We start from the raw sequence: 26,417 nt of genomic DNA on the forward strand, positions 1-26,417 counted from the left end.
GTATTTCTTAAATAAGTCTTCCAGTGAAGCATAATTACTTTGCAAAGGTATTTCAGAAGCAGGGCACAGTGGCTCACGCCCGCAATCCTAGCACTCTGGGAGGCCGAGGCAGGTGGACTGCCTAAGCTAAAGAGTTCCAGACTGGCCTGAGCAAGAGCAAGACCCCACCTCTAAAAATAGCAGGGTGTTGTGGTGGACCTGTAGTCCCAGCTACTCAGGCAGCTGAGGCAAGAGAATGTGAGTCCAAGAGTTTGAGGCTGCTGTGAGCTATAAGGCCACAGCACTCTACCAAGGGTGACTGTCTCCAAAAAAAAAAAAAAGATATTTCAGAATTCATTTGCTAATTACAAAAAAGATGGTTACAAAAATAGGTGAAAGTCAAGATCTTTAGAGTTTCTTTTTGAAAATATATACTATTTTGAAACATAACATAGGAGGAAAAAAATAGATTTGTAGGGTTCAGCTACCCACATCAGGCATTTGACATATGTCATCAAACCTTACTATTACTACCACTTGGATCACGTCCTTACTATTTCCTGTATTTCAGAACTATTAAGGCTAAGTAGTAAGGAACAAAACAGACCAAATAATGAAAATATATGCAGTTAATTCTTAAGGTAAAGAACAGAAAACCCACATATTAACTATAAAATAACTGTCTTTTTAAAACAAGATCTTTTTGGGAAAAAATGTCCCAGTTACCTCATTTCTTAAAAAAAAAATTCCTGGGTCAGTTCTTCCACTTTGTTTTCTTTACATGCATCTTCTTAGAAATCAGATCCTGGTTCCCACATACCATCTTGACAATATGCAAACTAAGCACCCCTAAGATGTCATTCACTAAGATATTATAAACCAATGTATGTGCTTAAAAAGCAAAATTCAGGGACACGAGTATTTTATGTACTTTCTCTTTTTCTTTCTTTTTTTTTTTTTATTTTTGGCAGGGATGTGGCCTCACCATGTTGCCTGGGCTGATCCTGAAATCCTGGCCACAAGCAAATTCTCCCACCTCAGCATCCCACACTGCTGAGATTATAGGCACTAGCTTCCATGCCCAGCCTATACACTGTCAATGGTCATACAAACTACTAACCCTTCTTCATATACAAACATTCACAAATCTTACTTTTTCTAAATCTGTTTTCCACAATTAAAATTAAGTAGGGTCTAGCTTCAATTCAGAACACACAAACACCTATGCTGTATCTAAGAGATATGCTAGATGCTTAATATCATTTTGTTTTAGAATAAATAATGCAAATTCTGGCTGAAATGAAGTGTCCCTGGAAATTGAATGAGAAAAATACATATTAAAAAATTAAGACATTATGGCCATTAACATAAATATAACACTTCAGTAAAACATATCAAAAAGTAAATGTCCAGCCAGGTAATGTCCTCTTGTACACCTAGTACTGGGAGAGGCCAAGGCAGGAGGATCACTTGAGGTCAGAAGCTTGAGACAAGCCATAGTAAGAGCAAGACGCCAACTTTACAAAAAATGAAAAAATTGGCTCGGCGCCTGTAGCTCAGCAGCTAGGGCACCAGCCACATACACCATGGGTGGCGGGTTTGAACCCAGCCCAGGCCTGCCAAACAACAATGACAACTACAACTACAACAACAACAAAAATAGCTGGGCGTGGTGGGCACCTGTAGTCCCAGCTACTTAGGAGGCTGAGGCAAGACAATTGCTTAAACCCAAGAGTTTGAGATTGCTGTGAGCTGTGATGTCACAGCACTCTACTGAGGGCAACATAGTGAAACTCTATCCCAAAAAAAGAAAAAAAGAAAAAGAAAAAATTAGCCAGGTATGGTGGTGCAAGCCTGTTTTCTTAGCTACTCAGGAGGCTCAGGCAGGAGGATGGCTTGAGCCCAGGACTTTGAGGTTGCAGTGAGCTATAATGGACATCACTGCACTCTATCGCTGGGGCTACAGAGCAAGACTCTATTTCAAAAAAAAAATATATATATATATATAAAGAAAATTAAGAATATATATCAAAAACAGGATAAGATTAAAGGCTATAAGATCAGATGTTAAAAACAGGCTTTTTTACACTTCAGTAATTATGTTTTAAACATTCTATAACCTCTTTAAAAGGAATTAGAAGATACTTTTTTTTTTTTTTTAATTTGGCAGGGGCTGGGTTTGAACCCGCCACCTCCGGCATATGGGACCGGTGCCCTACCCGCTGAGCCACAGGCACTGCCCAGAAGATACTTTTTATGTATATGAATTGCCCCCATCCATGACCAGAGAGAGAATTAAATGAGATGGTAAGTGCCAGGAAAACTGAAGTTCTTCCGATGTAAGTGCTACTATTCTTCTACCTTAATTATGGCCATTAAAGGCCTGAAGTTAACTGGAAATCGTGTTTATTTTTAGAAATATGTTTAAAGTTTAACAACTCTTTTCACACTACGGACACTAAACAACATTATTATCCACTAACATCTACAGCAGGGGTCCTCAAACTTTTTAAACAGGGGGCAGTTCACTGTCCCTCAGACCGTTGGACGGCCAGACTATAGTTAAAAAAAAAAAAAACTACAAACAAATTCCTATGCACATTGCACGTATCTTATTTTGAAGTAAAAAAACAAAACGGGAACAAATACAATCACACTGCCTCATGTGGTCCACAGGCCGCAGTTTGAGGACCCCATTCTACAGTATAAGCAAAATGAAAAGATCTTTCTTCAATAAGTACCTAATGTAGTATGAACTGAGCCATAATACTTCCTAATTAGGAAAGACCTTGGTGGCTTGGCACCTGTAGCTCAGCGGTTATGGCAACAGCCACATCCATGGGAGCTGGCAAGTTCGAATCCAACCCAGGCCTGCCAAACAACAATGACAACTACAACCACAAAACAGCTGGGCGTTGTGGTGGGCGCCTGTAGTCCCAGCTACTTGGCAGGCTGAAGCAAGAGAATCGCTTAAGCCCAAGAGTCTGAGGTTGCTGTGAGCTGTGATGTCACAGCACTCTATCAAGAATGACAAAGTGAGACTCTGTCTCAAAAAAAAAAAGGGAAAGATCTTGGTGAGGAAGTACACACATTCTAAGACCTCCACATTCTAAGACCTGTAGGAAAAACAACAGTCTTAAGCCTGTTTTTTTTAAATGTTGCCATTTTTTTTTTTTTTTTTTTTTGAGACAGAGTCTTACTTTGTCACCTTCAGTAGAGCTGTGATATCACAGCTCACAGCAACCTCAAACTCTTGGGCTTAAGCAATTCTCTTGCCTCAGTCTCCCAAGTAGCTGGGACTACGGTCACCTGCCACAATGCCTATATATATATACACACACACACACACACATTCCCCCCCCCACCCCCCTTGGAGAGGAGGTCTCTCTCTGCCTTGTCTCTGAACTCATAAACTCAGGCAATCCACCCACCTTGGCCTCCCAGAGTGCTAGGATTACAGGCGTGAGCCAACTCGCCCAAACATAAATGCTGCCATTTTAAAATAAAATCATTTGGGTTCATATAAGTAGTTGTTAGTTGAAGTCATTAAAAGGTACAATAGAACTAAACTTCTGCTATAAGGAAAAATTCCTAAAAAGAAGAAAAATTACTTGAAATGATAGATCTCTATATTAAAGTCTTAAGTTCATGATGTCAGCACTAAGAACCTTTTCAATTTTCTTAAAGCATCTTAGTGTGCGGGAGAAGGTGCTAAGTAAACCACTCATTGGTCAGACTTCACTTAAACTTAATTAGTGAGAACTGGTTGCAAGAGCATTTTAAACAATACCGGAAAAACAGTGTCACTGTATTTTAAAAACCTCATTGAAAAGAAATAGAGGCATTTCATACTTCCTTTTAAGTCAAACACTGCCAGCAATATTAAGCTTTAAAAAGGTAGGAGCTTATAAAAATAGATTGTAGAGAAAAAGAACCACAAATGTGTGATTATTCTCCAAACCTAATCCTAGTTACCATATGCAGTAGCGGCTATTACAAGAGAAAGGGCTAACATTCATAAAATATAAGCAAATATTACTCTTCTAACCTTATCTAAGCTATTTCATACCCTTTTAGCAATATGTTAAAAGAACCACTGCTACATTTGAAATAAGACACAATCTTTATAAAGACTTAAAAGCAAAATAGTTGTCACTTCTTACCCCCACATCCAAAAAGAGAAAGAGAGACCACTAAAAAGAGAATTAACAGTGTTAGAGTATAAGATTTGGTAGGGAAAACCAAGTATCCATTTGAAGAAGAGCAGAAATGCCTACTCCCCATATCAGATAATAAAAAAAGCATTTACAGCTCCACAATGCAGTTTTAAGAATTTTCTGTTCATAAGTTGTCACCACTTCAATATAGTCTCCATTCTCCAAACAGGCCAGGACTGATAGTTAAAAAGTTGCCTGTAGGATCTGAGAACTAAGCACTAATGATTATTTTTTAAACTTTCCACAAGTTTGGAATGATAGAGGAATACATCACAATGAATGCGTTTTTCCATAGCAATAACTTGTTCTAACAACATTTCATGAACAATGTATCTTGGAAGAATTCACATTTTGTAATTTTTTCTATATGTGCAAACCTTACAGCCAAAGTCCAAATGAGAAAGGAAAAACAGGCCTCCTGACAGTGGATTCCCTATCAGGGCATGCTCACTCTTTCTTCAAACAGTAAAGCAAAGTAACTTTCATGTATATTTAAAAGTCAGACTAATGTGCCCAGTAGTCACTTAACAAGGAACTTACTATTTTGACTATTTCCCTACTTTTCCCTGAAAAGTTTCAGGTCAAAGCTCCACTGCTGACTCAAAGCCTGAGTGTTGAACTGAGCTTTGTACCCTGAGGTAAAGGAACGCAAAGAAAAAGAAGGATATTACAGCTGGCTTACAGGTTTGAAAATAACTTCAGAGGAGTTAGCTCTCTTAATTACATCTAAGTAAGTGAATAGAGCAATACTATGTCATATAAGAAAAGGTAGTTCCTCAAAAGATAATTGTCATCTATGTTCAGTTCAGACTTAGTTTGAAAAATAAATATAACTGAAAATAGGTCCTTCGCATAAATTAAAACGTATCCAAACTCAAGCATCATTAAATATCGTTGTAAGCTATGTGCAGGTAAACTTATTAATCCATTTTGAATTCTAACAGTCTACGCTTCACACTCAAACTTCTAAATTCAAACCGCCAGGGTTAACAGTTCCAGGAATCGATACCAAAATCAGCAAAACCTTTCTCCATATTCCTACTTGAAAGGGAGGGTGGTGGTGGCTAACATTCATAACTCACCCCAGTCAGAAGTATGGACAATAATACAATGGCTAAATTCCTCTAGAGGCAAATAAAAATCCCAACTTTCCACAAGGCTTCCCCTACACCTTGAATCCCTTCTTTCACTCCCACGAAGAAGGTAATCTGAGAAAAAAGTAGAGTACTGGGTATGGGGTTTAAAATGAGTCGAAGGAACTTAATTGACGATACGGAGGCAAAGAACGATAACCCAATTCGGAGACGAAAGGTGGAAGAGAAAGCCAGGAAGCGAAGGGAGAAGCTAATGCAGCGCAAAAGAAATGGCAATCACTTCAAGGGAGGCAGCCCTGAGGGTTACAGAGCAGGAGGGATCCGGGTTCAAGGAACCCGGCGTTTACAGAAACCCCAAGGTGGCTAGAGGGAAACAATGGAGCCGAGAGACTGGGAGCAAGCGGGAGACGCTCAGGCGAGGGCAACGAGACAGCACGGGATGGGAGGGACGGAAGAGCACAAGGCTGCAGCAGAGAGGGGAAGGAGGCGGAGAGGCTAGGGGGAGGCAAGTTGGTCCAGTGTGAAGGGGTACGCTGGCGCACCGGGCACCGGGGCGAGGGTCCCCCTAGGAACCAGAAGGGGAGTGGCTTGTCAAAGATTTTTAGGGGACGGAGGCCGTGAAGGCTGATGTGATGGAAGCAAAAAGAACAGCTCAACGAGCAGAGAGCCGCCGTGCCAGTAAGACGCAGGGAGGGAAGGGGCAGCTGAAGGGGGAAAGACAAAAATGAGCGAAGGAAGCGGTTGGCATGGGCGGGGAGTGGGGGCCGAGGACGGCTTCACTCACAGTCCAGGTGCTTTTTCTTGGGCCCCATGATCTCGTGGGTCGTGGCCTTGCATACTGTCTTGGATACGGCGGAGCCGGTGACACTGTGCTGGGCGGCGGTGATTCGGTCCGTCAAGCTCTGGCCGGACATCTCAGCGGCTCCTCCGCCACCCCTCCCGCTCGGCAGCCGGCGGGGACCGGGACCCCCAAGCGCCGGAGGACCCCCACCCCCCACCGCACCCCCTACCCCCACCGGCTCCTTCCCCGCCTGCCGGCCTGGGGCGGGGCTCAGGGCCGCGCGCTGCCTCCTAGCCCGGAGAGAACCGGCTCGTGTCACCCACAGGGTCGGACACGACGTCGGGCACTCCCTTGCCCCCGCCTCGGCTCAGCCCACCCCTTCCCTGGTCAGCTGGAGCCCAGCAGGGCAGGAGGGACAGGCAGCTGCAGGAAAATGGCGGCGCCAGGCTCCTCCTCGGAGCTTTCCGGGCTGCCCCGGGTCACGTGACTGGGGCACCGCCCCTCCTCCCTTCTCCCGCCCCTTTTCCCTTCCCTTTCCTCTTCCACGCCCGCCCTCCCTCCCTTGCTCCACGAGGGAAGAGCGGGGCGGCGCCCGCGCGTTACGTGATGGAACCCGCCCGGCGGGCGCAACAGGCGGCCCGCCCGGGGGGAGTGCGCGGCCGGCCGCGTCACGTGACTCTCTCTGCCAACAGGTCGCCAGAGGCCCCCCTGCGGGGGGAGGGGTCACAGAGGGGGAGGGGTGGGATGGGGCGGGATGGGGGCGAGGCGGCGTGCTGGGGGTGGGGCGATCGGTTTCGCCTTTCTCTCCCCCCACCCCAGGGTGAGCGTGTTTTGGTTGAAACCTGCAGCTTGACAAAGAGGAGGTACAGCTGCCTGCACTGCTTTCCTGAGAAAGAGGGTGTCGGGGCTTTGGCTCGCCGAGCTTTCCTAGCAGAGTCAAACAAGAATGTGTTTGGAGACATTCCCTAAAGCCGTCCTTTTGGCTTAAAGAAAAAGGTTCCAACGAGCCTGTTTTCCGAACTTGCCCAGCAGGCCTTTCTCTACTATAGAAATGCTGAAGCACTCCCTATTTACTTTCCCCAGAAAGACCTTTTCCCCTCCTTTTCTTGAGAGGCTTGGAAATGTCACCTGGTTTTGTTTATCTCCACCCGACTCGACACGTTGCAGCCAGTCTAAATTTAGTTACTAACCAGCCAGTATTCATTCTCTCCGGTGTCAAATAGAACAGGAAACACATAGCTTCACTGGAATTTGAAAAGGGAAGTAGTAGGATGATGTCAACTGGGATTAGCTTGACCCTACAAGGCGGACTGCTGTGGTGATTAAAGGTCCACACCATAGAAGGAAGTGAGGGGGTGGCAAATGGAGAAGTCCCATTCAAAGAGTGGAGACATCACTACCTACCATCTCCCCAGGTTCAATCTTTCTTCCCCTCGGCCTCTTTTACCGGGTGAGTCAGATTTCTACAAAAAGAAACTGCCTCTGGGCATTTTGGAGGAACTACTGTAGTCTGAGAATCTGTTCTAGGAGTTCCAGATCTACTAATAAAACCATTTAAAATGTTATTAGGGCCCTTCATTTAACCCAAGATTAGTGGTAAGTTTTAAAATCTATGAATGTTAAGTTACCATGTAATCTTACGAGTTTCAAATGAAATGCTAACATACTCAGTACACCATCTGCCAGCCAACTCCAGAATACTGTGCTTCAATCTGGTGAATCTCAAAAGATACAAAACTGATAGATACTTAACATTTTATGTTATTACATGAGGAATTTTGTAGTCTCGGCTTATTCCTTTTCCCCCTAAACCTGCTCACCCTCTTTCTTTCCCCCACTATGGCTGGTGAAATTCTGCAGTTCCATGTTTTTGCCAAGAACACAGTTCTTAAACCAGCAGACTTCATCTTTGTAAAGTTAGCGTCAAATTTCACAAAACCCTTATGACTTCTTTCAGTGCACTAAAATCCATCTGTGGTTTGGTGCCTAGTTTGCTACCCATGTCCATCTAGTAGAGGAGTTATCCAAATCTCAAGACATGTTGTCAGCCATCACTACCACTGTACTATGGGTTCCACTGTGTAAGTTACTGGTTGGCCTGGACCTCTGCACTGGTAAACCCCAATCTGAGGTCAACCCTAAAGTAATCTAGCTATCAACAACTAAGTATTTTATCCTAAAAGAAAACATAGACGTTGTTCCTAAGCACACAGCAGGAAACATTCTTACGTACTACTATAAATGACATTCTAGGAAAGTATTTCACTGTTACTTTTACCAAAGAGGTTCTTTCAAACCACCTTTATAAATAATTGTGGACATGATTACTTGTCACCCAGGCTAGAGTGCAATGGCCCAATCATAGCTCACTACAACTTTGAATGCTGATCTCAAGGGATCCTCCCACCTCAGCCTCCTGAGTAGCTAGTACTATAGGCATGTGCCACCACTTGGCTAATTTTTTTGTGTGTGTATGTGAAGATAGGGGTCTTGCTGTGTTGCCCAGACTGGTCTAGAACTCCTGGTCTTAAGTGAGTGACACACACCCCCACCCCCCCCACCCTCCCCACTCCGTGGCCTCTCAAAGTGCTGAGATTACAGGCATGAGGCACTCTACCTGGCTATGTTTACTTTATTAACAAACTAGCTTCTGTTAGAAATATCACTGTACTTCTTTTTAAAGGATACATTTTAAATGTTTCTAAATATGTAAACAGTCTGTGATCATTGTAAAGGTTTATGTACAGCTATGAACTGAAAGATATAGAGAAATGTAGAAGATGAGGAATTGTTCTAAGGATAGAAATTACTGACCTACCTTATTTTATGCACTTAAGTTTTCTCTGTGTTTTGGTTTCCTTGGTCTATTCAAGAAATACAGTAGAACCTTTGTAAGTTGATCACCCAGAGGACTATAACAGACTGGTCAACATGCAGATGTGGTCAACATAAGGAACTAGGCCTACTGTACTAATAGGTACATGTGGTGCATGTCTGGTCTGTGAAAATTGGGTCAATTTAAGGAGGTGGTCAATGTAGGAAAGTGGCCAACTATGGAAATGTTACTGTATTTCTCCTAAAATCCCAGAGATGGCAACTCACTAAGGCAAAAACTAAACTTCTCTTGTCCTGCCCACCATCCCACATCTTTAATCCATACTGATCCTCTCCTTTGTTCCCTGTTTCCATTAATGGCCTCACCACCTGCACAGAAGCCCCTGTCAGAAACATGTGATTCATTCTGAGCTTTCCTTCTCTCTTATTTCCTTCATCAAGCCTAATCTACTTAGATTTCTCAAACCCATCTTTTCTTAACACCATTTCTGTTGCCTTAGATCTAGCCTTTATGATTTCTTCAGTACCTCGACTGTTTAAATAACTTCTAACATCTTAACTGATTTCTTTGCCTCTAATGCCCCAACCCTCCAATCCAAATCTTTCTGTACCTAGAATGTGATTGTCTTTTCTATGTATTAAAATCCTCTAGTAGCCCCCCATCATTCCTCTAAGGGATAAAATTCAGGCCTCTCAATATGACAAGGCTTTTCATGATCTGGTCCCTACCAAATTTTGAGCCTTGTCTCTTCCAATTCCCCTATACGCAGTTTGGCCAGTGTCATAATACTTGCCACACCTGAATAGGTCAAGCTGTTTCACAACACCCTCCTTTTTGTTCTTTTTTTGAGACAGAGTCTTACTCTGTTGCTCCAGGCTAAAGTGCTATGGCCTTAGCCTAGCTCATAGCAGCCTCAAACTCCTGGGCTCAAGTCATTCTCCTGTCCCAGCCTCTTTAGTAGCTAGGACTACAGGCCCCTACCATGACTCCCAGATAAATTTTCCTTTTTCTTTTCTTTTGAGACAGAGTCTTACTCTGTCATCCTGGGTAGAGTGCCATGGCATCATGGCTCAAGCTCAAACTCTTGGGCTTGAGCAATCCTCTTGCCTCAGCCTCCCTAATAGCTAGGACTAAAGGCATGTACCACTATACCTGGCGAGTTTTCTATTTTTAGTAGAGATGGGGTCTCACTCTTGCTCTGTCTGGTTTCCAACTCCAGAGCTCAAGCAATCCACTGGCTTGACCTTCCAGAGTGCTAGGGTGACAGGCGTGAGCCACCATGTCCAGCCTGTTTCATACCTTAATAAGTAGTCACTGGTTTCCTTTCATTACTCAGATAGCATCTTGTACATATTAATTATCTAATTATTTGTGATTGATTTATTACACAATGGGGGCAGAGATATCTGCATACTAGTATTGTGGCTGATGCACACACAGTAGAGTCCTGGTTGAATGAATGAATTGAAACATTTTGAAATCATCCATTTGGACACACCATCTCTTCAAACTTCTCACTTGGTAGGGTCTGCCCACTTTTTCACACATATAGCACCCCCATTCCTTAATTATCTGTCAGGAACATCATCCTTATCCCATACTTTGTTAATAATCCACTCTTTTGAAAAATATGTATTGAATACCTACTGTGTGTCAGGTTTATCGGTAAGCCCATCAGTTCCTTTGGGAACTAAATAATTCTCAACTTTGGTCTCCTACTTAACGCCCTATTTGCTTTGATTACAAATGAACAGACCCCAAAAAAGAAGGAAAATACTTGAATAGCACATGGTATTTCCTGGACTCTCCCTACTAAAAGGTATGTTACAGAGAGGCATGAGGTGTAGGAGAAAAGACCAACAGGTTTTTTGAATGCTTTCTGTGTGCTAGGAACACTGCATACGTTTTTTATTTAACTCTTATACAATAATTCCAAAAAGTAGTGGCTAGTTTAATACAAGGAGATAAACAAGTCTTAGAAGTAACATCCCAGCATCTCACAGATACTAGTAGCAGAAGCAAGATTTAAAAACTCATTCTCTTTCCAACAGTCAATCTAGTCCCTTTAGCCAATGCTTGGAGCAACCACCAATATACATTCAATCCATTCGACAAAAAGTTCTCGGCTACATATTATGTGCTAAGCTTTTGTATATGCTAAGATATAATAATATGCAAAAGAAAGGGGCCTTTGTTCTTAGAGATCTTGAGGTCTTTTAGTGGCAACAGAGGAAAAAATGAAGAGGAAAAGGTATGCTATACTGGGGGAATGTTGACAGTATTTCATATGTCTTAAAAGTTAAGAAAATGAGAGAAAAAAGGAATATGGAAGAGAAAATTGACCAGAATTTTGGCTACTATTATTTCACTTAAAAACATTCCCAGCCAGGCATGGTGGCTCACTCCTATAATTCTAGCACTCTGGGAGGCAGGTAGATTGCTTGAGCTTAGGAGTTTGAGACCAGCCTAAGAAATAGTGAGACCCCATCTCTACTTAAAATAGAAAACTAGCTGGGCATTGTTGCGAGTGCCCTGTAGTCCCAGCTACTCAGGAGGCTGAGGCAGGAAAATCACTTGTGCCCAGGAGTTTGCACTCTACCCAGGGCAACAGAGTGAGACTCCATTTCAAAAAAACAAACAGCCAAAACATTCCCAAATCCACCAGTTCCTTATTCTCACTGTTCTTAGAAATTGGTGTTACCTAAATTATACATTTTTAACATGCTGTTAACTATGCTGGCGTGAACACCTGGAAACTCCTTTCTCCTTCACCTTTCTACATTTACACTTGTTGATACTGCCAAATCAGTTAAAGATTGTAACCTTACTTAACCTTCTGAAAAGGTAAAGACCTTTTTTTGTAGCTGACTTCTCTTGCTAGAACCTCCAAGAAAGTGTAGTCATGCACCACATAATATTTCAGTCAACAAACTGCATGTGTAAAGATGGTCCCTTAAGATGATAAGAGTGTATTTTCACTGTACCTTTTCTATGTTTAGATATGTTTAGCTACACAAACACTAACCATCACGTTACAATTACCTACAGCATTCAGTATAGTAACATGCACTACAGGTTTCTAGTCCAGGAGCAATAGGCTATAGCATATGGGGTAGGTGTGTAGTAGACTACACCATCTAATTTGCAGGTACACTCCATGATGTTCACGTAACAACAAAATTGCCTAACAACACATTTCTCAGAGCATAGCCCCATCTATGTACAAGTGTGGGAAACTTATTCATGCTTCTGACATACATACTTGAGATAATAATAATAACATGTAACTTTGTTGATTACTTACTCTATGCTAAGCACATTATATGGATTATCCCAGTTACACCTTAAAAGAACTTCTTGACCTTAAGTGGCAGAGATAGCTTTGTGTGCTCCAAACTGTTTGCTTTTCCCCCTGAGCACAGACCACAGTGCGATTAGCTTAGGTCATGTGACTGGTTTCTGTCCCTGAGAATGTGGACAAAAATAATGAAAGCCATTTAAGCCTTGGCTCATAAAGTCTCAAAACCTTCTACGCATCCTTCATTCTTTCCCCATCTACCAACTGCATGAAGACTACATGGAATTTAGGGAAGGTGGAAACCAGGAAATGGAAGAAGCCTGGAGTTGGTTACAAACAATCCTTGAAGGACTGCTGCCCAGAAAAACTGCATGACCGGAAACACCTGTGTTAGATTTGATTTGCTTCATTAAATTATGCCTCTGTGACTTTGATACTGTTTATTACAGTAATTAGCTATCCTGCCTAATACACTTCTTTTTGTTCCATTTTATTGTTTAAGAAATTGAGGCTTGAGGAAGATTATGTAATTTGCTTGAGTTTGCTCAGCAATTCAGTGATGGAAATAGGATTAGACCTCAGGTCTTTCTAACTTTTGAGCCAAGGTTCTCACTACTTGAGTCTTAATGAAACTATTTCATGTATTTCTAAAATTTTCATAATGAAAGTTCCAAATAACTCTTTAATGTAAACTGCTCTATCTAGCATGGCTACAAAGACATGATCAGGGTAACATCCAGCTTCTCTCACAAATATGAGGCTCCTTACTATCTGTAATTCACTTACTCCTGACACACTGTCCTTTATTTCAGGTATATTAATTTTATAACTTCAATATGACTTACAATATATTTAGGCCTTTTATAGCCATTCAGAGATAATGTGTAGACTAGTTGTTAAATACAGTCTATCTCTTAAAAGGGAATAGTAACCAAATTTTGACCCTGAATCATCATCAAAAACTCTAATTATAAAGCAGAATAACAACAGGATGCATAAGATGCTGAAACATCTGGGGTCCATTTTTCTCTGGAACCCAAGAGCTGAATGAGGTAAAACTGTATTACAACATGCAACACTGGCCAGATGTGATAGCTCTCACCTGTAATCCTAGCATTCTGGGAGGCCAAGGCAGGAGGATCCCTTCAGCTCAGAAGTTAAAGACTAGCCTCAGCAAGAGAGAGACCCCCATCTCTGCTAAAAATAGAAAAATTAGCTGGGTGTGGTGGTGGGCCTGTAGCTACTATAGTCCCAGTTACTAGGGAGGCTGAGGCAGAAGGATTGCTTGAATCCAGAATTTTGAGGTTGCTGTGAGGTAGGCTGAGGCCATGGCACTATAGCCCAAGCGACAAAGTGAGACTTTGTTTCAAAAAGGCAGTGCCTTTAGCTCAAAGGAGTAGGGCACTAGCCCCATATGCCGGAGGTGGCAGGTTCAAACCCAACCCTGGCCAAAAAAAAAAAACTGCAAAAAAAAAAGGAACACGCAACATTGAACTAAAATAATATCAGAGTTAAACCTGATGTTAAAATTAGAATATTGAATTTGACCAATAGGTATTAGTAAAATGAACACGATTTATTAGTTCATTTGAATCAAGGGGAGAAACACTGCATCTGGAGTTAGAGACACTTAGGTCTGAACTTAGATTCAAAACTCTGGGCAAGTTATTTCAGTTATCTCGTCATACATAATACAGAAATAGTAGTACATATCTTAAAGATTTCCTGTCAGGATTAAAATGCTGTATACATACACAAAAATTAGTACAATGCTCAACACATAGTTGTCATTCAATAAATAAGATTAGTTAAACATTTACTCAGAATTTACTATGGGAAAAGCACTCTGACAAATTCTCAGGATATGGAAATGTTTTAGATAAAATATTAACACGATGTATTAAGTACTGTTTTAGAGATATTGCATTAGAGTATTAATAGGAACAGCGAAAACACCTAATTCTGCTTTGAGAGATCAGTGAAAGTGTCAGAGGCATAGACACTTAAACTGATTTTTGAAGGATGATTACAAATTATGAAGAGATCAGGGAAAAGTTATTCTAAGCAGAGGGAGCCAGACATGCAAAAATTTAAGCCATTTGAGAACTGTAAAATGGCTGGCGCATGGTATGTAGTAGATTTTATTTATTCATTTAATCAATACATATACATGCTGGATAGTGTTCTAGGTCCTGAAAGGATGTCAGTGAAAGAAACAGCAATTTCCTGTCTTCGTAGTGGTTATTTTTAAGTGGGATATATAACAAAGAAGAAATAATTATGAAACAAATACAAGTAGTAAAGTACTACGAAGAAAAATTAAGCTGGGAAAATAATCCAGGATGATAGGGGAAAAAGACTTTCTAAGAAGGTAACATTTGACTTCAGTGGATGTTGAAATTAGCCATGCAAATTAATGTGGGGAAGATCACCTATTATAAAGAGAATAAGGAGGTCAATGACAGAAGATAAACTTGTTTGCAGCACTGCAAGAAGGCCAGTGCAGCCAGAGAAAGAAAGAAGAAGAAAAAGAGGCTTGGGAGATGATCCAAAGATACAACCAGATCATGAAGAGTTTTTAAAGGAATGTAGGGGAGTCTTGATCACGTCCAGAGGTCGATGTCTCATGAGACTAAATGGCTAGCGCAAGGTCCTTAGAAAAAGACCGTGGGAACAAGGCACCACGGATTGCCATATTCTTCTTTTGTATTTATCCTCTTGGCTGTGCATCTTTATTCTCTTGACTATTTACTTTATCCCCCCATTTCTAAATTAAGGTCCTTGATTGTTAATGAGCACCTTTGTTCTTTACTCATGGTATTCTCAAGACCAGTATCCTTGACTGGATATGGGACTAGTTCTTCATACACTGGGAAGGTTGAATGAACCCTAACCAAACTAAAAGGAAAAAGACACCTGATTACATGAAGAAGATCCAAATAAATTATGTCATATCTCTTCATCGTCCAGTTTTGATATGGCATTGAAATGGCTTGCAAGCACTAATAATTTTGTCTTAGTGCCTGTTGACATTGCAGTTAACAGACATATGATCTTCAGAGTCTTCAATGCTGCTGCAGTACAGCCATTGCTAAACTGGATGATTTACAAATCATCATCCAACAAAACGGACCAGAAGTCCTAATACTTACAGAGGCCAAAATGACTACCATGAAGAGCTCAATACACCATTGAAACTTACTAAATGGCAATTCAGGTGATAGATTTTACTAATTGATTTTCAAATGCTAATCCAGACTTGCATACCTAGAGTAAATCCCACATGTTCATGGTGTATAATTCTTTTTATACATATTTGGGTTCAATTTACTCATAATTTTTGAGGATTTTTTTCATCTGTATTTATGAGGGATATTGATCTGTAGTTATAATATCTTTGTCTGGGCTTGATATTAGAATAAATCTGGCCTCACAGAATGAATTAGGAAGTATTTTCTCTCCTTTTATCTTTTAAAAAGGTTACAGAGAATTGGTATAATTTTTTTCCTTAAATGTTTATTATAATTTACTAGTGAACCCAACTGCGCCTGGTGCTTTTGGTTTTGGAAGGTTATTAATTATTCATATAATTTTTTAAATATATGTATACCAACTCAGATGGTCTATTTATTTATTTTTTATTTTTTATTTTTTTTGCAGTTTTTGGCCAGGGCTGGGTTTGAACCCGCCACCTCCAGCATATGGGGCTGGTGCCCTACTCCTTTGAGCCACAGGCGCCACCCAAGATGGTCTATTTATTATGTGAGTTTGGGCAGACTATGTCTTTCAAGGAATTAGTCTATTTCATATAGGCTATTAAATTGTGAGCATAGAGCTGTTCATAACGTTTCTTATTCCTTTTAATGTCCTTGGGATCTCTAGTTATGTCACTTTCCTCTCAGATATTAGTCATTTGTGTCTTATCCCTTTTTTTTTCCTCATTAGCCTGGCTAGAGGCTTGTTGATTTTATTATCTTTTCAAAGAATCAGATTTTGCTTTTCTTGATTTTTCTTGTTTTCAATTTCATTGATTTCTGCCCTAATTCTTTTCTTCTGCTCACATTGGATTTAACTTGCTCTTCTTTTTTTTTCTTTCCTAAACTAATAGCTTAGATTATTGATTATTGATTTAGATTTATTATTTTTATTTATTTTTATTTTTTGTAAAGACAGAGTCTCATTAATAAAATGAGTGGCCCTTGGTAGAGTGCCGTGGTGTCACATAGCTCACAGCAACCTCCAAATCCTGGGCTTAGGCGATTCTCTTGCCTCAGCCTCCTGAGTAACTGGGAGTATAGGCACCTGCCACAACACTGGGCTATTTTTTTGTTGCAGTTTAGCTGGGCCGGGTTTGAACCCGCCACCCTCAGTATATGGGGCTGGGGCCCCACCCACTGAGCCGCAGGCACCACCCTAGATTTACTGATTTAGTCTATCTTCTATTCTATCATATGCAGTCCGAGCTACAAATTTCCTTCTAAGTACTGCTTTTGCTATATCCTACCAATTTGGATAAGTTGTATTTTTATTTTGTTCAAAATATTTTTAAATTTTTCTCGAGATTTTTTTTTTTTTTTTTACCTATGTGTTATTCAGTAGAGTACTGTTTAATAGCCAACTTTTGGTGAATTTTCCAGCTACCTTTCTGTTACTGATACTTTGTTTAGTTTCATTGTTGTTCCAAGTTCAAAACTGTACAATTTTTATTCATTTAAACTTGTTAAGGTGTATTTCATCACCCAGAATGTGGTCTATCTTGGTGAATGTTTCATATGAGCTTGAGAAGGATATGTAATCTGCTGTTGTTGCATAACATAGTCTACAGATGTCAATTATATCTGGTTGATATCTAACAACCCTGCTGAATCTGTCTGTCTCTAATAGAGGGTATTACAGTCTCCAACTATAATGCTACATTCATCTCTCGATCTTTGCAGTTTTATCAGTTTTTATTCATCTCTCGATCTTTGCAGTTTTATCAGTTTTAATGCTCTATTGTTAGGCATTTACACATTTAGGATTGTTGTCTTCTTGGAGTATTGACCCCTTATCACCATGTATTGTCCCTATTTATTCCTGATACTTTCCCTACTCTGAACTCTCTTCTGCATGAAATTAACATAGCTACTCCTAGATTCTGATTAGTGTTAGGATGGTATATTTTTCATCATTCTTTTATTTATTTATGTATGTATTTATCGAAAGAAGATCTGGGAAGAAATCTTTATTTTTTTTATTATTTTTTTTTTGTAGAGACTTTATTTCTAATACACACACACATATATTTATATTTAAAGTGGGATTCTTGGCCAGGCATGGTAACTTATACCTGTAATCCTAGCACTCTGGAGGACTGAAGTTGGAAGATCACTTGAGGTGGAGAGTTTGAGACTAGCCTAAGCAAGAACAAGACTCCGGGTCTACTATAAAAGGAAATAAAAAAACTAAATAACAATAATAATAATAAAGGGGGGGTTCTGGCTGGGTGCGGTGACTCATGCCTGAATCTTAGCACTCTGGGAGGCCGAGGTGGGTAGATTGCTAAAGCTCAAAAGTTCGAGACCAGCCTAAGCCAGAGCAAGACCTCGTCTCTAAAAATAGCCAGGCATTGTAGCCGGCGCCTATAGTCCCAGCTACTTGGGAGGCTGAGGCAAGAGAATCGCTAGAGCTCAAGAGTTTGAGGTTTCTTTGTGCTATGCCACAGCACTCTATCAAGGGCAACAAAGTGAGACTCTGTCTCCAAAAAAAGGTGGGGGGACAGGTTCTTGTAGACAGCATATAGTCAGATTTTGCTTGTGAATCCACTCTAACAATATATTTTTTTGATTGGTGCACTTACACAATAGATATTTAAAGTGATTACTGATATAGTTGAATTAATGTTAATATATTTGTTTCTGTGTTGCATTTGTTGCCCTTACACTTTGTTCCTATTTTTGTCTTCCATACCTTTTTTTCTGCCTTTGTGATTTCAATTAAGAATTTTATCTGGCTCAGCACCTATAACACAGTAGTTATGGAGCCGGCCACATGCACCAAGGCTGGCCCAGGCCAGCTAAACAACAATGACAACTGTAACAACAAAAAAATAGCCAGGCGTTGTGGTGGGTGCCTGTATTCCCAGCTACTTGGGAGGCTGAGGCAGGAGAATTGCTGAAGCCCAAGAGTTGGAGGTTGCTGTGAGCTGTGATGCCATGGCACTCTACCGAGGGTGACATAGTGAGACTCTTGTCTCAAAAAAAAAAAAAAGAATTTTATCTGATTCCATTTCCTCTCTCTTTTTAGCATATCAGTTATACTTGTTTTGTTTTTACTTTTTTAAGTGGTTGTATTAGAATTTGCTATATACATTTGCAACTAATTCAGGTCTGCTTTCCAATAACACTATACAACTTCACAGGTAACACCAGTACTTTTTGATAATAAAATACTTACAATTCCTCCCTTCTCTCACTTATGTCATTCATTTCACTTATACCTAGGCCGACATAAGCTTATATACACACACGCACATATGTGCATAATCAAATACATTGTTGTTTTACTATTTTGAACAAAATGTTGCCTTAGATAAACTAAGAATAAGAAAAACAAAAATTTTTATTTTACCTTAGCTTATTCTTTTCCAGAATCTCTTCCTTGCTTTATGTAGATCCAAGCTTCAGCTGGGCATGGTGGCTCATGCCTGTAATCCTACCACTTTGGAAGGTCAAGGCAAGAGCATCACTTGAGGTCCGGAGTTTGAGACCAGCCTGAGCAAGATTGAGACCCTGTCTTTACAAAAAATAGAAAAATTAGCCAAATGTGGTGGCATGTACATGTAGTCGCAGTTACTTGGGAAGCTGAGGCAGGAGGGTCCCTTGAACCCAGGAATGTGAGGTTGCTGTGAGCTATGATGATGCCACTGCACTCCAGCCTGGGCAACAGTGCAAGATTTTGTCTCAGAAAAACAAAAGATCCAAGTTTCTAACTGATACCATTTTCCTTTTCACTGAAGAATTTCTTTTAGCATTTTTTGCAAGGCAGGTCTACTGGCAACAAATCCCCTCAATTTTCATTTGTCTGAGAAAGTCTTTATTTCATCTCTTTTGAAGGATAATTTCCCAGGGGACAGAATTCTAAGTTGCTATCTTTTTCTTTCAACACTTAAATATTTCTATATTCTTGCTTGTTGGATTTCTGAAGTAAAGTCAGATGTGACTGTTACCTTTATTTCTCCATGGGCAAGATATTCTTTTCTGTCTGGCCTCTTTCAAGATTTTTTAACTTAATTTAATTTTTCTGAAATTTGAAGATAATATCCTCAGGTTTAGTGAGGTTCTTTGGAACTTTATCTTGCTTGGTGTTCTCTGGGCTTCCTGGATCTGTGATTTAGTATCTGCCATTAATTTGGAGAAATTCTCAGTCATTATTGCTTTAAATATTGCTTCAGTTCCTTTCTTTCTTCTCCTTTTTATATTCTCATCTGAGGCCAGAGATCAGAATAGGGAACACAGGTGACAGGAACAGAATTTGGGTAACGGATCAATGAAAACAAAAGCCGCAGTTGAGCCACCATTGTATCCATTGCAAAACACTTTGTTTACTCCAGTTTGAGAAAACCCCTTTGGAGGCAGCTGAGCAAATGCAGGGCACAAGTGTCCTCAAGTAACCCTGACTTCCTTATATCATCACCACTATATCCTGAAGTTTGTTAATGCTCAAATTCAGAGATTCTTTTCTCTGCTGAGTTCAACCTGTGGAGGTACACATTGAAAGGCATTCTTTATTTCTGGTGTGGGTGTTTTGATCTCTAGCATTTTTTTCTGATTTTTGTCTTAGAATTCCAATCTTCATCACTCTGCTTACATTTTCCATTCTGTTCTTAAAGGTTGTTTACTTTTTACATTAGAAACCTTAGCATATTATTCATAGTTTAAATTCACAGCCTGATAATTCCAAAATCCTTAACATATCCGACTCTAGTTCTGATGCTTGTTCAGTTTTTTCTTTCTCTCTCTCTCTCTTTTATATAAAACGGCATCTTCTTTATTCTGCATACTTCAATTCCAAAACAAAATAAACAAAAAACAATACGCAGCATCCAATCCCGTTGGTCAAACTAGGGAGGGAATAGGGGTTGAGACTCATGTTTCCTGCCTTAGACATAAGGACAGGCAAGAAAAGAAAAACTAGACATCAGCAGAGGAAGCCAAGGGGGACAGGGCCACTCAAGGCTGTGGGAACCATGGGTGTGCCATACAGAGGGCAAAAGGTATCCAAGTATAAACTCCTAATCTACTTCTTCCATGCAAGATGCATCCTCATAACTCTCAAGGTGTGGGACCTCATCAGGAGCAGCAGGACTGGGTTCCTCTGCTGTCACTTCACCTTCATCAGTGCCTAGGCCTAGCTTGACAATGTGGTAGATGCAGTTGGAGTTTGCCTGGGGATTCCTCAAAGGAGAAACCAAAGGAGAGCCATGCAGTTTCCAACAGTGGTACCACCAGGTTCTTGACAGCCTTTGTCCACCTCAGCCTTCTGCCGCAGTGTCTCCACGATGGGGAGTCACATGGTGATTAGATGTGAGGCAGGAGTGTGTTACGTGGTCAGGGTTTATCTCCAGGTGTTTTTGCCCATCATATAGCCCATTGTAGAGTTGTCCCGAAGTGCCCGGGCTTCCACGATCTGCTCCCCGTTGGCTGTCCGACCGAAGGTCCCAGTCATGATGCATCAGGCTGAAGACACAGCCTACTGGACATTGTTACCTTCTCAACCTTCTTACCCAAGATTTCTTTCATGAGCTTGCAGAGGTTCTTAAACTTTGCCTTGCTCTCTTCCATTTTCTTCTTCTCTTCCTCCTCCTGGGGTAGCTCCAGGCCCTCCATGGTAACTGAGACCAGGCTCTTCCCATCAAACTCCTTAAGCTGCTGCACGCAGTACTCTTCAATGGGCTCAGTCATGTATACCACCTCAAAGCCCCGCTTCCACACTCGCTCCACAAACGCAGAGTTGGCCACCTGCTCTTTGCTCTCACCAGTGATGTAATAGATGGACTGCTGTGTTTCCTTCATGCGAGGGACATACTCTAAGAGAGAAGTCATCTCATCTCCAGATTGGGTAGTGTGATAGCACAGCCGCTCAGACAGGCGTCGCTGGTTAGTGGAGTTCTCATGTATTCCAAGCTTTAAATTTTTCGAGAATGCCTCATAGAATTTCTTATAGTTCTCATTTTCTTCTGCCAACTTAGAAAAGAGCTCAAGGTATTAGACCCTAACTCCATCTTGCTAAAGGCTTTCAACACACCCCCTTTAAGACAGGAAGCTCAGCTGAAGGAGTTTAGTAATAACTGCAAAAACCCAGCTTTCCCTTGGAAGCACTCCTCTTACCAGGTGTTGGCGCTTGTAAAATTCAACTTGTATTAAGGACTCCCCCTCCCTTACTGGAAGCCCCTTATAAAAGTTTTCCACCCCCTGCTCCCCCATCGAGGGACTGAGGTGGGAGGCTGCTCTCAGCCTGGCTGATCAATACTTTGCTTAATTTGGACTCAGTGTGCTGGCGTTTCTCTATTCCACTCACTTCAGCTATAACAAAGGCACTTCTTAACAATGTTTTCACGAATCACTTCTTGAGATTTTGCTCTGCTGAAACATTTCTCGGGAGATGTTCAGGCGCAGATCCTCAGAGTCAACCACGGATAAAGTTGAGATACTCAGGTATCAACTCATCACAGCTGTCCATGATGAACAAACAACAGACACATAGTTTAATGTTGTTCTTTTTCTTTTTGTTCTCAAAGAGGTCAGAGGGAGCCCAATGAGGGATGAAGACCAAAGCCCTGAAGTCCAACTGACCTTCTACAGGAAAGTGCTGGGCTGCCAAGTGGTCTTCCCAGCCATTGGTGAGGCTCTTGTAGAATTCTCCATGCTCCTCCTGGGTAATGTCATCAGGGGTTCTGGTCCAAATGGGCTTGGTTTTGTTTAATTCCTCCGGATCAGTGTCCTCCTCCTCCTCCTCCTCCTCCTCACTGCCGTCATCCTCCTCATCTGGATCCTGGGTTTCTCTTCCTCATCTTTATCTTCCTCTTCTTTCTCACCTTTCTCTTCTTCTGCCTCATTGTCACTGATTTCCTTCTCTTGTTCATTCTCCAAGTAAAGGGTGATGGGGTAGCCTATGAACTGCAAGTGCTTCTTCGCTACTTTTTTGACCCACTACTTCTCTGAGTACACTGTCTGGTCTTCTTTAAGGTGGAGGATAACTTTGGTGCCCCTGCCGATGGGCTCACCACAATCAGCAGGCACAGTGAAGGACCCTCCAGCAGAAGATTCCCAGGCATACTGTTCAGCATCTTTGTGTTTTGTGATCACGACCACTTTCTCTGCCACCAGGTAATCAGGATAAAAGCCAATACCAAACCGCCCAATTATGCAGATATCTGCCCCAGCCTGAAGAGCCTCCACAAATGCTTTAGTACCAGACTTTGCAGCGGTTCCCAAATTATTTATGAGATCAACCTTGGTCATGCCAATGCCTGTGTCCACCAAGGTCAGAGTTCCTTCCTGAGGGTTGGGGATGATGTCAATTTTTAACTCTTTACTACTGTCCAGCTTGGAAGGATCTGTCAGGCTGTCATAATGAATCTTGTCCAAGGCATCAGAAGCATTAGAGATCAACTCTCGAAGGAAGATTTCCTTGTTGGAATAGAAGGTATTGATGATGAGAGACATGAGCTGGGCAGTTTCTGCCTGAAAGGCAAAAGTCTCCACCTCCTACTCCCCACGGTGCACTTCTTCAGGCATCTTGAAGAAACAGGGCTCCAAGTATTAGAAATCAGGTGGGTCAGGGCTGTCCAACTCTCACGCCACACCACAGCTATGCAGGGGTAACTCAAGAGTGTTCAGTTTTTTCAAGCTGTTTTTCTTTCTTTCTTTCTTCTTTGGGGTGTGTGCTTTGTATACTACTGTTTTGTTAAAATCTTAACATGATAAACCGGGTAAAAGAAATCCAGTAAATGGGCTTTTACTGAGATGGTATTAAGGTTTGAGGAAATGTGAAGCATTCTGTAGTCCTATGATTAAATCACGGTATTTTCGTGAGCCTGTGCAGTCCCATTCCCACAGATAGGTTAAGGTCTGATAAAAACCCAAGAAGTTAGGCTTTTGTGGTATAATATAAAAATATGTTTGGTCTTTGTCTCCTGGCACAATGCTCCTAAAGCCCTTGGAATTTCCTGGATGATGGGAGTCTCTTTCGTTATTTGTGATGAACCTCTTTCGGTCACACCTATGTTTATGGGTGTGGTAATATGGTGACTTAGTGTAGGATCCTCAGGTTGGGGCTGGTCACCCAAAAGATCAAATGATTAGAGGGATGGAACTTTCAGCCCCACTCTCCAACCCCTGGGAAGGGGATAAGGTTGTAGAGATTGACACCATGAAAATCTTGAACAAGAAAATTTAGACAGCTTCTAAATTGGTGTATCCATCCATGTGCTGGAAGGGGTAGGGAGGCGCACCCTAACTCCATGAAACTTCTGAGCTCAGGACTTAGGGTGCAGTCTGGAAGAATGTACTTCTCCATCCTCCAAAGGATCATTCATATCCTTTATAATAAACCAGTAAACTTAAGTAAAGTGCCTTCCTGAGTTCTGTGAGCCATTTTAGCAAATTATTGCACCTGAGGAGAGGTCATAGGAAGCTCAGATTTAGAGCCAATAGTCAGAAGTATGGGTGGCCTGGGACTTGTGATTGTCTTCTTAAATGGGGCCAGTCTTGTGGGACAGAACCCTTAAGCCTGTCAGTATTAGAATTGAATTGAATTGTTAGACATTCAGTTGATGTTCAGAGAATTGGAGAACTTGTTGTTGGTGTTGGAAAACACCTCACTCTGATAAAAAAAGTTCTCCCCAGAGCAGGCCTTATTAAGAACAAAATGCTTTGGTTTCTTTAAAAACAGAGCCAGACTCTGGCACATGTGAGTAGTCCAGCTACTCAGGAGGCTAAGGATCACATGAGCCAAGAGTTCAAATCCAGTCTGGGCAACATCATTAGACCCTGTCTCTTAAAAATATATAATAATAAACAAAAATACACATATGGAGTTTTAAGGGTAGTATTTCATATCACATATATATAGATCCTCTAATATTTTTAAAATCACCTCTACATTACCTAATCCTCATTTAAAAAAGAAAAAAAGGTTCCTTTTCCCCTTTCCCTGCAAAAAGCATGAGGAGGTTTTTCTCCAGTATTCACTCTGAGTGGAGTTCCAGGAGGAAAAACTCATAAAAGTGTTGCCCCTCCCCCTGACTGGTTCCCCCTGGAGTTTATCACTCTCTGGCTTATCCACACTGCACCTCCAGGGATTACAGTTTACCTTTTCCTATCCTACCATTCACTCCTGCAGAGCTTGCTGATTGTGGGTTTCTACTTGGTAAACTGTGATTCCCTGTATCTGCCTGCCTGCCTTTGGGGGAAGTGGTTTGCCCTGTGACTTCGCTTTTTTTGACAAGTTAAATAACTGCTGTTGATTTTTCTGTTTGTTCAGCTTTTTACTTGTTACGATGGAGTGGTGACTTTTATGCTACTTACATGTAGGAACAGAAACTAGATGTCCTAGACAGTGAGTTTGAGTTGTTCTTGAGATAACCAAATGGAACTGTCCAGTTTACCAAAGCATAGTAACGTGGCTTTCAGTAAGCTAGAGACAGAAACCCAAAGAATATGAGTGTACAAATAGTCGGTGAAGTCATGGAGGGTATGAAGTTAACCTGGTAGCAAATGAAAGACAGACTTGGGGAATTCGAACATTGAAGAGGCAGGATACAGTTTTGAAGGAGTGCTAAAGATATAATCACTCTCTGATAAAATTTTCTCTGGTACCTTGTTATTGCTCATATAAATTTACCAAAAGTTCATTACCTTTTACTCTTTTACACCTACACCTCCCACACCTCAATTAACTAAAGTAATTACATTACATAATCTGCTCTTCTAGGGCAATTTTTAAGATGTAGACTTTTAAACAATAGAATAAAATATTTCACACTATCTTTTAAATAAGGTTCTATAGATTGTTCAGTAAATCTTTTGTTTAAACATATCACTTTGAAACAAAGATATTTTATTTCAACTGGCAGTCTAGTGAAAGCTTTGAGTACTGAATTATAAACCTCCAAGAGCAGGATTAAACTTATAGATACTGGAAGATTCCAGGAAACAGCAACATTTCTGCATGCTACAGTAAAATAAAGACAAGAGGTACACAGCTGCCGAACTTTATATTATAATTAAATCACATTTTACTGACATAGCTTTAGTTTAAAGTAGAATGTTTGTTGGAATTTTTAATCAGATAAAAATAGGGCTGCTGTTTTCCCTATGCCAATTAACATAGTTGACATTTAGCCAGATCTGTCCTGGACACAGCAGGGATGTACAGTTTGTCCTGGTTTTGTGGGAAATGAAAAATGCTGTACTTGGCATAAGAAAAAATATGTGAACCCAAAACATGTTGTCAAATATAGCAAGTCAAATGAAGTAAATTGACTTACTGAAGGGTAGTCTCTGCTTTCGAGAGAACAAAGTAGGAAGGAAGACTCTCTGCACTACAAATAAACATTTGGGGACCCTGAGTTTAACTGTTAATAGTATTATGATTATACATAAACATATTTGGTTGAAGATATGTTGCTAGAACTCAGTTAAATATGCAATTCTTCTTCCTGTGAGTTCCAGAGAGGACCTGGTTGTGGCTCATGCACAGCATATAAAAACATGTTAACAATTTTTAGCACAGGCTGGGTGGGGAGGATCTCTTGAGACCAGGAGTTGGAGGTTGCAGGGAGCTATGACCATGCTACTGTACTCCAGCCTGGATAACAGAGCAAGACCCTATCTTTAAAGAAAAAAAAAAAAATTATCACAGAAAGACTGCTTCAGTGTCATCTAATCCAATTCTTTCATTTACAGATGAAGAAAATTGGTCCTAGGGATGTTAAATTACTTTCATCAAGTCACATTGATGCATTGCTTTCTCAGAACTTCTGCCACACACACCTTTCAGCTCATGAACTGAAAACTTTAGTAATATTTTGAATAACCAGAGTGCTTGAAAAATACTTAATTCTGACTCATTGAAAATTATGTTAATGTTTTGAAAGAAAAGTATTTTTATATTTATAACTTCTTAAAAATTTATCGAAGGTGTCTTAGCTCATAGTCTCACCTTTACC

At 40.9% G+C, this 26,417-nt stretch overlaps 1 protein-coding gene and 1 pseudogene across 26 annotated transcripts in view; both read right to left on the reverse strand.

Moving 5' to 3' along the window:
* The window catches only part of PICALM (phosphatidylinositol binding clathrin assembly protein), a 106,986-nt gene extending 100,454 nt beyond the window's left edge, over nt 1–6,532 (reverse strand). For all 25 annotated transcript variants that reach the window (XM_053559762.1, XM_053559760.1, XM_053559761.1 and 22 more), the window contains exon 1: nt 6,075–6,532. In XM_053559762.1, the coding sequence (XP_053415737.1) occupies nt 6,075–6,204 (130 nt within the window). In that variant the 5' untranslated portion in view covers nt 6,205–6,532. The remainder of the gene's footprint in view (nt 1–6,074) is intronic.
* Nucleotides 6,533–20,477: 13,945 nt separating this feature from the next.
* On the reverse strand, nt 20,478–22,992 carry LOC128565068 (heat shock protein HSP 90-beta-like; annotated as a pseudogene). The gene is made up of 3 exons (XR_008374202.1): nt 21,776–22,992; nt 20,789–21,461; nt 20,478–20,748 (listed from the first exon to the last, which is right to left on the reverse strand). The product of XR_008374202.1 is annotated as a heat shock protein HSP 90-beta-like (transcript).
* Nucleotides 22,993–26,417: the final 3,425 nt, after the last annotated feature.

This window comes from Nycticebus coucang, chromosome 14 (assembly GCF_027406575.1).
Source record: "Nycticebus coucang isolate mNycCou1 chromosome 14, mNycCou1.pri, whole genome shotgun sequence".
NCBI lineage: Eukaryota > Metazoa > Chordata > Mammalia > Primates > Lorisidae > Nycticebus > Nycticebus coucang.